The sequence below is a fragment of the Aspergillus eucalypticola genome, assembly GCF_003184535.1.
Source record: "Aspergillus eucalypticola CBS 122712 chromosome Unknown BO83scaffold_34, whole genome shotgun sequence".
Classification (NCBI taxonomy): domain Eukaryota; kingdom Fungi; phylum Ascomycota; class Eurotiomycetes; order Eurotiales; family Aspergillaceae; genus Aspergillus; species Aspergillus eucalypticola.
This window is the reverse complement of record NW_020290308.1, coordinates 213,788-230,452: the sequence shown is the minus strand read 5'-3', so window position 1 is coordinate 230,452 and position 16,665 is coordinate 213,788. Positions and strand designations below refer to the sequence as shown.

Sequence of the window (16,665 nt, the reverse complement as noted above, 5' to 3'; positions counted from 1 at the left end):
AACATGAACTCATGAGACTTAGTGCTACGATTAGACATGGTAAATTAACAATTTACACAAGTGCAACATAGTGGCAATATACTATTCAGGCGATCATACATTACACGTCAAGTTCATAGATTGTCAAATTACATTAATCCAGGATTGGACATTAAGGCATTATTAACAGGCGCCATCTCCAAGTTATTACCTCTCCTCCTCATCAATGTTGTACCGATTATCTTTGTGCAGTGATTGTTCCGAGATACCACTCAAGCTTGGACTTCATTGATGGTGCCAAGCGCCACTATTGAAAACAGCACCGAATCTAGAAGAACCTCCTCGCAAAGCTGGGCGAAGGAGTGGCGGATGCAGACAGCGAGGCCGAGCTTGAAGCAGCTGCGCTTGCGGAGACGTTCGCACCGAGTGTGGCAGTAAGAGGTCCGATGAACAGGGTCTGGCCGCACGGAGCTGGAGGAGCAGTGACGCAGCCTTGGAAGTATGAGCCAAGCTTGCCGGGACCAGTACCGTTGGAAAGAACGTATCCCGGGCTGTATGCAGGCACCAGCGAAGAGCTGTTCGTCGGGAAGAGAACGGTCTGGTTCTGGCTCGCGATATAGTAAGCGTGAGCAGTGTGCTCAGCAGCCAAACGAGCCCACAAGAACGAAGCCTCGGGGGCCTGGGTATAACCAGCCAGGGCAATGTACGCTCCAGCAACTGTTGACTCCAACTGGAGCGCGTTCTGCACGAAGGAGTCGGCGTCACTGGCACTTGGGAAGGTGAAGCTGCAATTCTTAGGGGTCCAGCCAGACAGCTTCGAGCCAAGTTGTTGCACAGCACGCACACCCAGACGGTTCTGTCTCTGAATACCCTGGAAGTTGGTGAAGTACTGCGGGTTGGAGCCATTTGGGGAGCTGCTCAAGAAGGTCTGATTGACCGGGACCGACGAATAGAAGCGGTCGAGGAAGTTAGAGAGCGCGTAGCCATAATCAACGGCTTGAGATTCGTTTGACTGAAGAGAGCAGCTCTGAGCCGCAGCGGCTCCTGCCAGGAGCAGGCCGTTCAAGGCGGAGAAAATGCGCATCGTGCCTAGTAAATTGGCTTGGATTGGGTGTTTTGAGTGATGTTTTCTTGTCTTATGGATCCGATATAATGCAGAGAGAGTATGAGCTGTATATCCAACACAATAGGCGCGAACAATTTTCCTGGATGATAAAACAGCGAAACTTCAGCCGGCAAGAACCAGCACGAGCTACTCTTATAACTTCCGTCAATACTCCATGCTTACAAAAACTACTGAATGCAACGATATGATGAAATGCAAATCCAGCCCTGTCGAAACGCGCGGCCCTGTCAAAATCTCAACAGAAGCGGAGCCTCGACTTGCATCACTTGCATCATGACATGGCCGGCCAAAGCCTATTGACAAACCTTGTCTCACATACAACAAGGGAGAAAAGGAAAGAGAGAAAGAGTTTCGCCTCCAAACAATGCACCGCCTAGACAACTTCTCATTCAATAGGTCGGTTTCTTCCCGGGTATTGCGGAAATACCATACCATCAAACTTCGAACCCGGTGTTTGGTCGACCCATGGTCTCTTATGCGTCTAATCTTCAACTTATCTTGCTGTGGTGATATCATGGAAGTCTTGTGTCTTCCACCCAATAGCGAATGATATCATCCAGAAGAAAGAATAAGAACGAAAAAGGGAAATTACAGGCATACATACATCAAGGACGGTCCGGCCGGAGAAGAGCGGTAACCTTCCTAACTGACGACCCCCCTCATTTACTTACTTACTGGCACCGGGGAGGGGGTGGCTTGTAATGCGAGTTAAAAGGATTCATTTCATCACGATTGAAAATATTCACATAAACGCCAAGATTACGAATTAATTTCTATATGAGATAACCTATTTATCCACTCCGTAGCCGACTAGCGATGGGGGAAATCGATGATGTCTGGTGTCATTCACTACTCACTTCCGGATCGGATCTCGGCGGCAAAGAAATAAACTCAATCCGAGCTAGTCCTTTCCCGGTTAGGTCGCATGCATGCCAAGCACACCTTGTTTGGTTCGGAGCTCGGAATTCAGAGGGTCCAGTGACTTACTTTTGTAATTGCAGGGTCCATGAATCAGTATCCATGATGCCCGGTTGTGCAGTGAAGTGGCGATATTTTGTGCGTGCGTACGGGTAGATGAAGGGGTCTCTATGCAAGTTTTTTCTCTCTTTTCACAATTACACTTTTCGGGGAGGAGGGTTTCCCTTCGTACTACTTGCTTTCTTCACTGTTGCCTAATTCTTGTGTCCATGGATCACGTCGTGGCTGTGGTATGTATGTGGTCGCTTATGAGCATAGAGGGGTAGCGGGTTATATGAACATAGTATATTCTCTATATAGTCACAGTCAAGCAAATTTTGGGACACGAGAACAAGGCAAAATAGGACTAGTAAAGCCTGCAATTTTCCTTTTTTCTTTCTCGGGCACAATAACGAATGTATAAAAAGAAGAAGAAGAAGGGAAATAATGGAAAATGAATAGAAAATAGAATAGCAATGGTAGAAATACCCCATGCGCCAGCTTTCACACAGTTAATAATAAACAGGATTGATAGATAAGTATGTGTAACAAGGGCCTTTTCAATATGTGCGAACTTTTTATGAGGTCCCTAGTAATAGTAGAATGAATAAAGCAGGAAGGAGGCGATCTATGAGTCATTACCACTATTTTTATGATCCCAGGCTTTCTTGGCTCCTTCCAGAAGACTATCCATGTTTCCACTGTTTTCGCACATGCTCCGGAAGAGGCCGTCGCCCTTGTTTATTAATGTCCAGGGGTGGTCGTACTCGATGACTCGGCCGTGGTCGAGCACCAAGACCTTGTCATAGTCGATGATTGTCTGTAGACGGTGCGCAATGGTGATGATGGTGCTTTCCCGGAGTTCCCGGAGGGTTTCCTGGATCTTGGAGTCGGTGTTGTAGTCTATAGAGGCGGTGGCTTCGTCCATCATCAGGACCTTCGGGTTCTTGAGTAGAGCACGTGCAAGACACAAGAGTTGTCGTTGACCTTGGGACAGGTTGGACCCGGATTCGGAGACAGCAGTGTCCAGGTTGAGGAAGATGTTCTTGTTGTCCAGGATGGCGCTACTAGTGACGCCGGTGGGGGTTGCGGAACTGGGCTCTGCGAGCGTACTTGTCGTCATTGGGGTCGCGGTGCCAGAGGTACCCGGGCCGATAAGGTGCACACGTCGCAGGGCGGTAAAAATCTGCTCGTCCGTGAAGAGATCGAACGGGTCAAGATTGCTGCGGATAGTTCCTGTGAACAGAGTAGGATCTTGAGGAACGATGGTGATCGACTCTCGCAAGTCACGGAGACCGATTGCGCTGGTATCCACGCCGTCAATGACGATGCGGCCCTTCTCAGCTTCGAGACCACGGAAAAGTGCCAGGGCAAGCGAACTCTTGCCAGCACCAGTGCGGCCGACAATACCGACCTTCTCTCCAGGTTGCACGCTGAACGAGACATTCCTGAGAACGGGGTCAAGGTCCGGTCGATACCGCGTTGTATATCCAACGAAGTCGACCGCGCCGCCGCTGGGCCAGTTGGCCGGCGGTCTAGAGTCAGGAATGACTGCATCTGCCTCTTGCTCGACTTCGAGGTACTCCCTGACTCGTTCAACAGAATTCATGTTCTGTTGAACCTCCGAGTACAACCGGACTAGCCAGAGAACGTTCTCGGTGAAAGTGACTGCGTATGTCAGCGAAAGTCCAGCAGCACCGGCATCAATCTTTCCAATGTTGATCAGGACAAAGACTGCGGTGAAGAATGACACCAAGGCTCCTGTTACATCAACACGGAGCGCCAGCCAGCGATTACTCGCCCACAGATAAATGTGGGGACGGTTGTAAGCGTTGATACGACGGTGGTTGTCAACGATAAATCTTGGTCCATCACCATAGGCACGGATAGTAACAATGCCGTTCAAGGTCTCGCCAAACTGCTGATACAGAGGACTCCGCTGCACGGACTCAAGTCGTTTGAGATCGCGAGAAGCATTCAGGTAGACGGCACCGAGGGCGACATAAACCAAGGTGATAAAGATACCCGCAATCAGGAAACCGGGCGTGATGACTGAAATCAGAATGACAATCATCACGACGGATGCCAGACTATGGAGCATGCCTATAGCTACAGGTGCGACTTCCTGATCAACGGATTCCACATCCTTAGAAAAGCGATTCATCAGCTGGCCAAGGGGGGTCGAATCGAAGAACTTGAACTTTGCATGCATGACCGATCTCAGCAGCCGTTGGTGGATCTTGAAAGAAGCGTGCAGAGAACCCCAGAATAGGACACCCTCCCTTAGTAGCGAAATAGCAACGAAAGCAACTCCCAGTAATGCGTAGACACCGAGATAATACGATACGTTGACATTACCGTTGCCATTGGCGTTCACTCTCTGCGTACCAAACTGGGGTGCGCTGAAGGTGGATGTGCGAGGAACACCACCAACATTGAAAGACGGGATCTTGAAGGCTGCCATCGCCGCGTAGTCACCGGGATCCGCACCGACTTCCTCAGTCTGGTAAGAATTGGCCCATTGTCTGATCCAAATATTAGTCGATACAGACCCGAGTTGTTGCAAGCAGAAAACAAGCACAGCCACGATCCAGTAGCGCCAGGATCCCATCGATTGGAGATACATCTTAACCGTAGACAGCTTAATACTGCCGACAGCCTTGGACTCTACCAGCTTAGAGTCGGAACTCTCCTTGGCCTTTCCGTTAAGGGCATTGGTAACATTCCCGTTCGTAAGAGATTCGTCATCTTGCTCTGCATGGTCCGAAGGTCTGCGAGAAGGACGAGGAGTAGTAGTCCTGGAAGTTGGTCGGGATTTGAGTAGTTCATCACCCAGCGCACCAGATGCCGCCACTTCGTCTGGAGGACCCTGCGCGATGATTTTACCATTATCAAGAGCAATGACATGGGCTGCTTCGAACACGGTTAAAGCAACATTGTGTGTTACCAGAACACAAGTCCGGTTCATCATCAAGGGACCGGTCAAGGCCTGTCGGAAGATGTGCTTAGCGGTGTGCGAGTCCACTGCACTCAGACAATCGTCCAGAAGCAAGTGACGAGCTCTGCTATACACAGCGCGCGCAAGCGATATTCTCTGTTTCTGGCCTCCCGAAAGACTGATGCCCTTTTCTCCTACAAGGGTCTGGTCGCCTGCATCAAGAATTGACAGGTCCCGCTCCAAGGCACAGGCCTTGATTACAGCATTATACCGACGTTGATCAAAGGGGGAAGCAAACACAATGTTATCCTTGACAGTAGCATTCACGAGCCACGCTTCCTGTGCGCAGTAGGCAACGCTTTCGATGAGACCTGTCTGAGGATCAACTGGGAGTTCCGAGCGGTTAGCCGTGCCTCCAGGCAAGTGAACCTTTCCTTGCAGAAGCTTCATTTCGCCGAGAAGCGCCATAAGTAGCGACGTCTTTCCAGAGCCAGTCGGGCCAGTAATCAGATTGAGTTTGCAAATCTGGAAGTCCACGTCCATATTGATCAGACGGAAACCTTCGGCAACCTCGTCCGACGGATCATCCTTGTATTGACCCTGGGCAGATCCCCAGGTAAGGGTAGCATTTTCCAACGCGATCTTGGGCGGCTGTCCATCAGACTCCTCCTCGACCTCGAGTTGACGGTACTTCTGGGTCTCTTCTTCATTCAAATAAGTGTCAACACGATCAAGGGAGACCTTGGACTCTTGGACGTGAGCCACCATGTCGGCCAACTGGTCTAGAGGGACGCGGAGCAAAGAGAACATCGACAGGGCCGGGAACGCGATCGACGGGGTCAACTTCTTTCCCTCCACCACTGTATACAAGAAGAATGAGGCGAACGTGATAAGGATGGGCGTGCCATACCAGACAGTTGCCGCCGTAGACCAGATGATGTACCGAAAACGCAAAGCCTTCAACTCCGCCTTTCGCTTCTCGTTTACGATGTCCTCAAAACGCTGCTCCCAGGCGAAATACTTGATGATTCGAATATTCTGGAGGATCTCATTGGTGCTATGAATCCGAGCATCGGTCCCCTTCAGGATCCGATTCTGAACCTTCGTAAACTGTTTGGCGATCGTAAGGTTGATAGGCAACATGAAGACCATAATGACGATTCCAGCAAACGAGCTGAATCCCAGGAGGCGGTACAGAAGTGTTACAGCAATGATGATCTGCACCGGCACACTGGCCCACAGGAAGTGGAGGTAGGCGCCGACTTCGCTGACCTTGAAAGAGTCAATCGCCATCAAATTGATGATGGTACCAATGTTAGCCATGTGTTCTTTGTCCTCCTGATCATCTTCAGACTTCTTCGCGTTTGCGTTATTTGTCTCGGGGTCGGTTGTTGCCTTCTTGTTCTTTCGACCAAACGAGAAGAAACCGCCTTTCTTTTGATCCTTCACAGGCTCTTCTGGCTGCTTCTTCGCGGATTCTACAGACGACCCCGCTTTCCGCCTGAGGGCCTTCGCGTAAATTTCGCCAATAATGATAGCCCGAAGTTTGACACCCAGCTTGCGTCCGATCCAAAGAGCCTGACCATCAGCGATACCTTGAATGGCACCAGAGCAGAACAGCAAGATAGCATAGAGCCACGCGGCGTTTGCAGTCGACGACCTTGGATCCTCCACATACTGCAGGAGTACGCGCAGGAGGATTGTAGGCAGGTAGGTGAACAGGTTCGAAAAGATCGTCCAGGCACCTTGGAGCAGAAGCGTGCCGTAGAAGTACCGACATAATTTCCACACCAGTGAGCCCTGATAATTCCTGCGGCGGAAGTCCTCCAACACTGTGGCTGCTTTCTGAGACGCTGTGAGATCCCAGACATCGTCGAGCTCCAACGGCTGTCTGTAGCCCTTGAGAATGAGAGGGTCCAGCCAAGCAAAAGTAGCCAGCGAGAACAAGCTGGCTGTGGGATGTCTCGCAGGCTCCAGACCCTCATCATGCGACACCAAAACCACTTTGTTTCCTCTACGGGTAGTGACCGCGATAAGTAAAAGCAAAGTCGACAAGGCAAACTCAATGGAGCTGAAGATTACAGCGCGATTCGACAAGGGGTGGATAACGGCGGAGCGAAACACGAAGACGGTGAAAACCCATTGCAGTCCGTACAAAGATGCCGTATGGTTCCATAGCCTGGGAGATGAATGGAGGTCGAAGGTCGAAAGTAACAATCGGACCAATGCCAGGAACAATATGTAGCCCCAGGAAACAAGCTTGGCGATGGCGGGAAGAGTACCCTGGCGACCCCAAACGCCTGTGGAAAGGACAGCCACGAAAACGGCCACTTCTCCTACTAGCGCAAGGATCTCCAGCGTTAAAGTTGCGATTTCTCCCCGAGGACGATCAACTTCGAATGTCGGTAACTCGGATTGTGCCGCTTTGCTGAGCATTAGGTCGCTTTCCTCCCCTTCATCATCTAAGGTTGCAACTTGTGCGTCGCCTTCAACCGCATTGTGATCTAGTAACTTGTAGGAGGCGCTTTTTCGAGAAACGGCACATTGGTATGCGACGCGAAGAATGACGAATAGTAATGAGAGCCCGCAGGCTGTGAGAGGAAATATTACTTGAAGATAGCTACAATTGACAGTCAAACGTTAGCTGGCGACTCCGGAGGTGATAATAATGGTAGAAGCGACATTGATTGACGTACTTGCGTTGGAAGCAACGAGAGACATCATCGATAGCCCAGATGGGCCCGTGGCATTCGACCGCCATGGCTGGCGGGCGGATAAGAAGAAGTAGTGAGCACCAAAGCTTAGGAACAGCATGCGCTCCTAACTCGGGACCAGTCGACAGACTGGTGAGATAAATGAGTAAAATCCAATCGAGCTATTAAAAGATTTTTGAGCCTAGATACTCTGGTGTTTGCTTCCCGGACTATAGATGCAGGGCAAGCCTAGCATCGCCAAGTTTGATAGGCGGAGAGGAAGAAAAGAAAATGGCAGACGAACCAAAGGCCCGACGGGGGACTGAGGGACACTACCAAGAAAGCTCGGAGGAAAAAGTTGGCAAACACCACATGCAGTCAAAGCCAGCACGAGGGTCGGAGACAAAGGAGGAGAAACAAAAAGGGAAAAAAAAGAAAAGGGAGAGAAAATGAAGGAGGGAGATAAGAAGAAGTAAAAGAGGAAGAAGGAAGCAGCAGCAGCAGCAGCAGCAGCAGCAAAGCGATGACGAGTGGGAACTCACGCCGGTTTGGCAACCTAACAGAAAGTAAGCTAAGGCGGGAACTCACTTTGGTTTAGTTCGGGTGGACTCCTCGTCGCCTTCTGTCTAGTTCTCGCATCCACCGCCCGCAGCCAGAAGGATTCCAGACCTTCCCCCGGCGGAGCTCAGCGGGTTACTACGCTGGAGTCAATTCTTATTATTCCTCTCGATCCATTGGTCTTCTTTGCCGGTTAGCGAGAAATTTGAGGATGACTCGTGCTTATCGTCCCTGATTACCCTGAGTCACCTCCCCATTCCATTACTGATACTAATGGCCTACTTCGGAGCCTACTCCCTGCACTAACAAACAGTCCCGGTTCATTTCTCACGCTTGGCTCATCAACCCTCCCCTCATGACCCTCGATCTGCTACCTACACCGTTGACAGGCATCCTTCGATCTTCTACCCGTTACCATTATACTGGGGAAGCGATCTAACTACGAGATGCGTGGAGTTGGCGACTCTATCGTGAAGGAGTGTCACAGGCGACCCCGACCCTGTCTCCGCAACGTGGGCTTGGGGTGGGACGGATCTCCCTGGACAATCACTGCGTATGTAGTATATGCTCCTAAAGCTGGAAGGATGACTTGACGTGCCAAAGTATCTCTTCGCAACATTCCCAGAACCCAATCAGGCTTGTATGCCAACCTGCAGAAAAATGGCTTATCCGCATGACCAACGCCATCCAGGCCTTCCACCTCGCGTTCAAGTCCCTGTCAGTGACTCAATGAAGGAGAGAGGGGTCCAAGAAACATCCAGATGTACGCCCTAGGGCGTCTGAGAGAGTCCGTGCATCCTGCATGCCCCTTGCCCGTCACACCGACTCAACTTCAAGCAAGTCAACCCTTTGTTGCCATCTAACAGACTAATTCGTCATCCTCCTGCCTATGAGCTTTGAATATTCCGATGAGTCAGATGTCAAACTGTCGGAGAAGAAGCGGTCGCAGTCTTTGATCACTTGACGGTCTTGCTTTTCATTAGTCCGACGCTGGAGCCTGTGAGACAATGAGCCAATTTAGTCGCCCAATGCGCGATAACGCCCGCTAAAGTGTGTCTGGCTGGCCGGCCTATTTCAGATGCGGGTATCCCGAGATAAGGACGCAAGGCAGCTAAACCGCGTAGAGTTTGAATTGGTCAGCAAAGCAGAAAGTCGCAGTGTGTCTCAACAACGGCCGAAACAATCCTTCTGTTGCAGAAGTGGTTGGTGCTTGCGATAGGATCTCCCTTGTCTTATCGGATTAAACTTCTCGTTGCTTTTATATCGTAAGTTACTATAACGGTTGGAGCCGACAGCCAGCACTCCATGCTGAATGGGGCAAGAGTTTCAACGGCATGAACTATTCTCATTCTATTGAAAGGGGATTCCCCACTTTGCTGGGTTCTTCCCCCCACTGTCGGCTACGCGGGACAAGAAAAGAATAATGAACAATCCTGTGGAAGAACAATGGCCCTCTGGCTTCTTTCGCCCTGGTCCTTGTTTATCTTAAGATTTCCCCAGACAACTACCATAGATCGACAAGTACAATGACAAGTATTGATTAATTAACCCAAGGAAGATTCAGATTCTGCTGCAAAATGCTTTCTTTCGGAACGCCACCCCGGGCCCTTCCGCTGCGCGTGGATGCCATGGATTGCCACAGCGGGACTAGTGTGTGATCATCAACCACTTTTAAACCCGTTGATCTCGTCCTGATCCAGCGCCTATCCAGCCCTGATCACTTCGACTTCAAGAGGGGTACAAGAGGAAAGGAAAACTGATACCAGTTATCTCGCCTGCCGAGTCAGTTATCGACCCTTTGGGCCTCCAGTCTAGCCACCATCACTGCTCAACGAGGGCACGCGATCGTTCGCCCCTGTTAGATCATCACCATGGCCGAACGCATTTTGATGAACGAATATAAGACACTATCGCAAGAGCCCTGGGTAAATATTGATGTACGTAAATCTTCCCAAATACCACTCTAATCTTGGTCATACGTCGAAAACCATCGCATCATGTGTCCCATCGCAAACCACACTCAAAAGTCGCACCAAGAATGCTGACCGATATCCCTTCCAGGTTGACGAGCAGAATCTCCTACACTGGACGGTCGGGCTAATCGTTCTAAACCCGGATTCTTTATACTATGGCGGCTACTTCAAAGCGATCATGAAATTCCCGAGTAACTACCCTTACTCCCCACCAGGTGAGTTCACGAACGTCCCTCCCGATACAACACGCCGGCCCCCTCCATCACACCACCCCCCTGAAAATGTGGCAACAATGCAGAAAAGCAGAACAGCATAACTGACATACAATCTCAATTTCCAGAATTTCGTTTTGTCCGCCCCCTCTACCACCCGAACATTTACAAAGACGGCAAGCTCTGCATATCCATTCTCCACGCCCCAGGCGAGGATGAAATGTCCGGCGAATTAGCCTCAGAGCGATGGTCACCAGCCCAACGAGTCGAATCCGTGCTCATCTCCATTCTCTCCCTCCTCGACGATGCCGAGATCTCCTCCCCCGCCAACGTCGACGCCTCTGTCATGCTACGCAAGAGCCCCGACGAATACAAATCGATCGTGAAAAAACACGTGGAGGAGTCGAAGAACGACATTCCCGAGGGATTCGTCATGCCCACCCACGAATCCACCACATCAGTTCATAAACCCGTGGAGAAGGACGACTCCGACTTCTGGGCTGAGAGCGATGTGGACGACGACGTCTTCGGCGGCAGCGACTCCGACGAGGACCTTGATGTTTTTGACGATGACGAAGACCAGGATTCCGGCAGTGACGAGGAAGAAGAAGACGAACACAAGACTACTTGATTCATTCAACCTATCAAGTTATAAAAGAAAGCCAAATCATGTCGCCACCTTTCTTCCCACCACCTATCTATATATTTGGCGCTTGGAGTTACTACTACTTACTACTCACATAGTTTCCCCCCCCCCCCCTTTTTTTTTTCCCAATATTTCATCGTGGCATAGCGCAGGCGCGGCATTAAGAGGTGGTATACAGCACAAACAATCAATTTGAGATCATCACTCCATTTATCTATATTAGCATGCGTTGGAGGTTCTTTGTATGCTTTTACTACTATCACATATCTGTCTTCTTCTACATATGAAGCCGTTATAGATGATTTTATTAGTATTCCTTTGCTCCCTGAAAGAATGTATGTACTGCTGTAGCTATTCGTAGGAGTACTAGTACATCGGCACAGCTCGTTTCGGTATGACCCCGTAGCGTGACCAATGATGTCATTAGTTGCTTGTCATGGGATTGATTGCATCTCCAATAAGGGATGACGAGAGATATGAGGTTAGATGCATATGGCTTGGAGATCACCTTTCCTAGGGATTGGCTCCTTTGTAGACTACTATATTCACGTACCGCAGAGGCTAACATCTCGGAAGTAATCCCATCCATTACAACATGTTGTAATGTGGGTTTAGACTGATAATGTCTACTCCCTCACCTTTCTCTTCTACTAAGCGGTGTGCAGATCTCTTAGATAACCCAGTGAGATTGTCAGTCTGTTATAGAGCCAGAACATTCTAAGTGAGGTAACAAAACCTTCTTTGCGGACATGTATACTACCATAAAAATGAACCAAACAGATAAACAGGGGCGGAGTGATACAGCCGATACAGTCAATGCATCGGCGTCTTCGAGACCAAACACAATAAAAAGAGACCAGCGCCAAAATGTCCGATCAACCATCCCATACCTCAAAAAAACCAAAGTCTTCCGATCTACGTCTGGAAAGCACGAGTTCTGATCTATGCGACAACGGCATCCTGAATCTCGCTGTAAATGGCACCAAGCTCCTCGGTGAGCAGCTCTTCGGCCTTGTGAACCAGACCCTCAATGCGGTCCTCGATGCGGTTCTTGGCAGAGGAGACCTTGTAGCCACCGCTGCCAACAATTTCGGTGTAGTTCTCGGAACCACCACCGTTCCAGGCAAGGAGCTGAAATTCTGAGTTAGCTTGTTTCTCTCATAACAATCAACAGCGGCAGAACTTACGTTGGGGGTGTTGGAGGGAATGTCAGTAAGAGCGCCCTCGGTGGCAATAGCGATGATGTCCTTCTTCAGCTTAGCAGGAGTAAGCTCCTCGACAGCGAAGGCAGAGTCCGAGGAGGGCTGGAGGGAGACAAAGTAGGCAAGCAGGCCAGCAATGTGAGGAGAGGCCATGGAAGTGCCAGAGATGACGTTGGTGGCGTAGTTGCTGCCAATCCAGGTGGACAGGATGTTGAGACCAGGAGCGAAGATGTCAGTGCACTCTCCGTAGTTGGAGAAGTACGCACGCTCATCAGAAAGAGTCGAGGCACCAACAGTGATGGCCTTCTCAGCAGCAGCAGGAGAGTAGTTGCAAGCATCAGCGTTGTCGTTACCCGCAGCAACGGCGAAGTGAAGACCAGCCTCAACACCAGCGTTAACAGCATCTTCAAGGGTCTTGGACTTGCCACCACCGAGACTCATGTTGGCAACGCTGCCCTTGAATCCCTTGACCTTGCCGTTCTTGGCATCCTTGGCCTTCTTGATGTGAGCCTGGACGGCATACTCGACACCAGAAACGACATCGGACATGGTGCCAGAGCCGCTCGACCGGAGGACCTTGACGGCATAGAGGTTGGCCTTCTTGGCAACACCATACTTCTTACCAGCCATGGTTCCGGAGCAGTGAGTTCCGTGACCATTGCCATCAAGATCTTCGTCGTTGGTAGGGATTGTCTTGCCCCAAGTGGCACGGCCCTCAAAGTCAACGTGGTCAACGTTGATACCAGTGTCAATGGTGTAGGCGTCAACACCCTCACCACCCTCGGAGGCATAGAGGTACTTGTTGAAGTTGCCGAAGGTCAGGCTATCACGGTGAGAGATACGAGCCAGACCCCAGGGGGCGTTCTTTTCGGTGGTCCCTTCCATAGTGTGAACTTCCGAGTCCCGCTCGATGTAGTCGACCTACATTGACCGAGGTTAGCAGCTTATCTTCTCGAAGAGATAACGAAGTATGCTTAGATAGGGGTGTAACTCACATCGGGGTGTCTGCGGACTTGCTCGATGACATCTTCGTGGAAGTGACCAGAGTAACCGATCAGAGAACCAGCAATGTCAAAGGTGTTCTTGAGACCCAGGTAGGCTTCGTCACCGAGGCCGAAGAGCGACCGCTTCTTCAGCTCAGTCCGCTCGCTCTGAGAGTCATGGATGTCCTGCACCCAGCTGTGGTGAGCCGAAGCCAGCTCGGAAGTGACGTGCTTCTTGAAAACGACGATGTAGGAGTCGGGAACCTCCTTCGCGTTGGTGGCAGACAAGATGGGGGCAGCTTCATTATGGATGGAGTCAACGAAGACGGGCGACGCAGCCGTCAGCAACGGGAGGAGGGAAAGGCCGAGGATGCCCTTCATGATGGATAGCTTTAGAACGAAACCCACAGCAGCCCGGTAAATAAGGAGGGTGAGTAGGGAGTGTACAAGAGATTGAAAGGAAGCGAGAGATGAGAAAGATGGAAATAGGCAAGATAAAGATGGAGGAGAGAGGGAGAGGGAGAGAAGAAGGGGAGGTTGGAGATGATGAGAGGAGAGGAGGACAGATGGATGGCGGACGGTATTCAGCAAGAGGCAAGGGCAGCAGGTGATGATGCAACCGGCATACGGTAATTTACGCCATACGCCCGGATGACACAGCAGAATCACTGGTTGTCGATCGTCCCCGATTAGCGCGGTCGGAGAAACTGGGACCTGGGGTAGACTCGACAGTCCACCGACAAGGAAAGCTGTGTGAATGGATCCATGTTGGGGCCATGTACCCATATTCGGGTCTCTCTCTCTCTCTCTTTCCCCCTTGGCAGTTTGCCCCCCATCTCCCCTCCCTGTTGGACTGACAGATTGTAGCGTGTTCCCGGAAGTTGAGTACCTGAGACCCGAGAACCATTTGCTACCACTACCTCACAGTATGCGGCAATACTACCTACGAAAAACGAATACAGTTTTCTATGTCGCTACGTAAGCAGGAGACTACAAGGTACCCGCAGACGATAAGGGACCGGATCCTGCTCCAAAATAATGAGGCGACTAGGGCGCAGCCTGCATTTCCTGCGGTATGGCAGTTGTAAAATGTTCCTTATAAAGCAAGATCGTGGCGGTGACTCAATGTACCTAGCAAACTAATTGACTAGTTCGTTAGTCAAAGGAGTAGGGCGTTTCCCGATGGAGGAGTGCGTAGCTATAGGTCCCTAAGCATCTCTTTTCATGTAACTAGCCATGCTACTTACCGCATGTCATAGCAACCCGGTCTTTGAACACGGGAGAAGAGCTTCCCGCATCCTCCGCAACTAGCATGGGATAGCTCTTTTTTCTTCGCGAATCAAATGACCCTGCATACATGTTTAGGAGCTTCCCCTTCGATGTCTGACTGACTGTACTGCAGGTACCTGGTATGTTAAACCTGCCACTGAGAAGCAGCGTGGTCGGTCCCCAGGCAACGCCGAGTCGCGTGCTCAAGCCAACCATGGGTTTGCTCGGCTGACTCCTCCTGAACCAGGAAAGATCGGTTGCGTAGGTGGTTAGGTAAGGCCTAGGGACGGTAACTGATACCAGATATTACCGCCCGCCCAAATACATTACGGCTCCTTTCAAGGTCAGAGCTCCGTTAGATAAGGCGCCCTCTTATCAAGGCAGCCATCGGGCCAATCATGCTCCTTCATCCCATGATCGTCTTTGTCGCCTGGCGCTTACCGAGGTTGGCTTAGAAGCACTCCATGGGAGTGATGGAGAAGACCCGGTTAAACTACCTAATTTTATGGAACTTCTACACGCCACTTTGTAGATGTGAGAAATGTCTGGGTTAAACGCCGATCATCAACTCTATATCAACAGGCGGTGTCAGGCTTACGACGTTCAGTGGCTTGCTCACTTCGGTCTGACTTCTTTTACTTGTAGTGGATGTCGGATATAGACGTGACTTGGAAGACACATCGCCCAGCTTGGTAGGTAAGTAGACCTTGGACCTGCGATATCGGCCTTTCCGGTGGAAGTCTTGGGCTTACTGTGGGCTTGTAGTCTTTGTCATACACCTGAAGGCTCAAGTGGCATTGCTTCAGGTCTCATTTCGAGAACAACAGCATTCTTCGGTCCTGGAAAAATTCAAAGAACAATGGAAAATCTCGGACCATTTTTGTTCATATCAAGAGTCGGCATTTGCGCCACAAGAAACACCGCGCGGCATTTGACCCCACGGCTTAAATCTTCACGCCGAGGAAGAAGGGCAGAAAATGGATGCATCCTACTGCAAGAGCGATCTCGGTGTACTCCGTAGGCATTGTGTTGATCCCAAGGTTATCAGAGTGGCGTTGTCTCATGCATCTGGCGAGCTCGCAGTTCAGCGGTCAGGTTGGATGTGATTTAATATCCTTTGACCGTTCTGGAAATGAGACAAAGAGTGGTCAAGTTCTTTAGTGCAGACTCTTCCAACCGCACAATATCGTCAGGAAGCTTTCAAGCCGCCTTGTTTTTTTCCGTTGTTCTTAATGTGATTATTACTTTTGTTGCTTATGTGCGTCATATTGCCACAAGAACAACCATAGTTTCAGACTTGGAGCGGATTGGCTGGGATTAAATCTGGTCGTAGATCAGTTGTGCCCACGTATAGCTTGATCGAGTGACAATGAGATTGGAACACTGCTATGATTTAGGCAATACTTAGTGCTGTTGCTAAGCAGAAATTGCTGTAGCTTCTGTCCCAGTTCCCAGTACTGGCTGCAAATTTGCTAGTATACGAGGATTAACCTCGTACAGCTGTGGGTGTAGGGTTGGTTGACAACCGATGTGTCATTATCGCTAAGATCGAAGTTCCTTATGTTCTTTTGCTAGCTCTATACGGAATGAGCACGTGGTTACCAAATCAAGCTATGTAGGATGGACAGAAACATGAGACAGTCCAATCTTTGAAGTGTCAATGCAATCGTCTTTACTACCCAATATATGTAGTTTGACAGCTGCAATGATTTAGGGCGGTATTCTTGTCTTTGAAGGGTCAGTGTGGTGCAGATGTATCAGTAACATAGAGAGCTCTGAGTACGCGCACTTAGACTTCTTCACGTTACTAATATGAAACTGTTAGTAGTGGACAGATAGTATACTGCACTGCTACTAGTACTCCTGTGAGGATAGCCCTTTTTTGACTCTATGTGTCATGGCTGATATAATGATATATAGCTATAGTACCTATTCGAGAGAGCAATGCAAATCCGAATGAATATTTGCTCTGCCAGCTAGTATGAATTGGAGAAGGTGAATTCAGAGGTCAGTGTTTCAGCCTAGTAGTAAGCTGTAGTACTTGCCTACTGAAATTAGCAAGTAGTATCTAGGTACTGTCAGTTGCGAACATCATACTGGGGCAGTGAAATCACAGCTAACCCTGCTAG

General features: G+C 50.0%; 4 protein-coding genes across 4 annotated transcripts; 1 reads left to right on the top strand and 3 right to left on the bottom strand.

The window, feature by feature from the left end:
* Nucleotides 1-24: 24 nt before the first annotated feature.
* BO83DRAFT_152681 (uncharacterized protein) lies at nucleotides 25-1,156 on the bottom strand. Its single transcript, XM_025526245.1, has one exon. The coding sequence runs from the start codon at nucleotides 1,061-1,063 to the stop codon at nucleotides 308-310; it is 756 nt and encodes a 251-aa protein (XP_025383446.1). The 5' UTR covers nucleotides 1,064-1,156; the 3' UTR covers nucleotides 25-307.
* A 1,199-nt stretch (nucleotides 1,157-2,355) lies between these two features.
* BO83DRAFT_441175 (putative ABC bile acid transporter) lies at nucleotides 2,356-8,152 on the bottom strand. Its single transcript, XM_025536320.1, has 2 exons — nucleotides 7,697-8,152; nucleotides 2,356-7,620 (listed from the first exon to the last, which is right to left on the bottom strand). Exons 1-2 carry the CDS (start codon nucleotides 7,759-7,761, stop codon nucleotides 2,691-2,693), a joined length of 4,995 nt encoding a protein of 1,664 aa, XP_025383445.1. The 5' UTR covers nucleotides 7,762-8,152; the 3' UTR covers nucleotides 2,356-2,690.
* A 1,614-nt stretch (nucleotides 8,153-9,766) lies between these two features.
* Nucleotides 9,767-11,196, top strand: BO83DRAFT_411732 (putative ubiquitin conjugating enzyme (UbcC)). Its single transcript, XM_025534335.1, has 3 exons — nucleotides 9,767-10,188; nucleotides 10,313-10,439; nucleotides 10,565-11,196. Exons 1-3 carry the CDS (start codon nucleotides 10,123-10,125, stop codon nucleotides 11,065-11,067), a joined length of 696 nt encoding a protein of 231 aa, XP_025383444.1. The 5' UTR covers nucleotides 9,767-10,122; the 3' UTR covers nucleotides 11,068-11,196.
* A 646-nt stretch (nucleotides 11,197-11,842) lies between these two features.
* Nucleotides 11,843-13,975, bottom strand: BO83DRAFT_382389 (S8 family peptidase). The gene is made up of 3 exons (XM_025532217.1): nucleotides 13,280-13,975; nucleotides 12,270-13,205; nucleotides 11,843-12,213 (listed from the first exon to the last, which is right to left on the bottom strand). Exons 1-3 carry the CDS (start codon nucleotides 13,646-13,648, stop codon nucleotides 12,025-12,027), a joined length of 1,494 nt encoding a protein of 497 aa, XP_025383443.1. The 5' UTR covers nucleotides 13,649-13,975; the 3' UTR covers nucleotides 11,843-12,024.
* Between the last annotated feature and the right edge of the window lie 2,690 nt (nucleotides 13,976-16,665).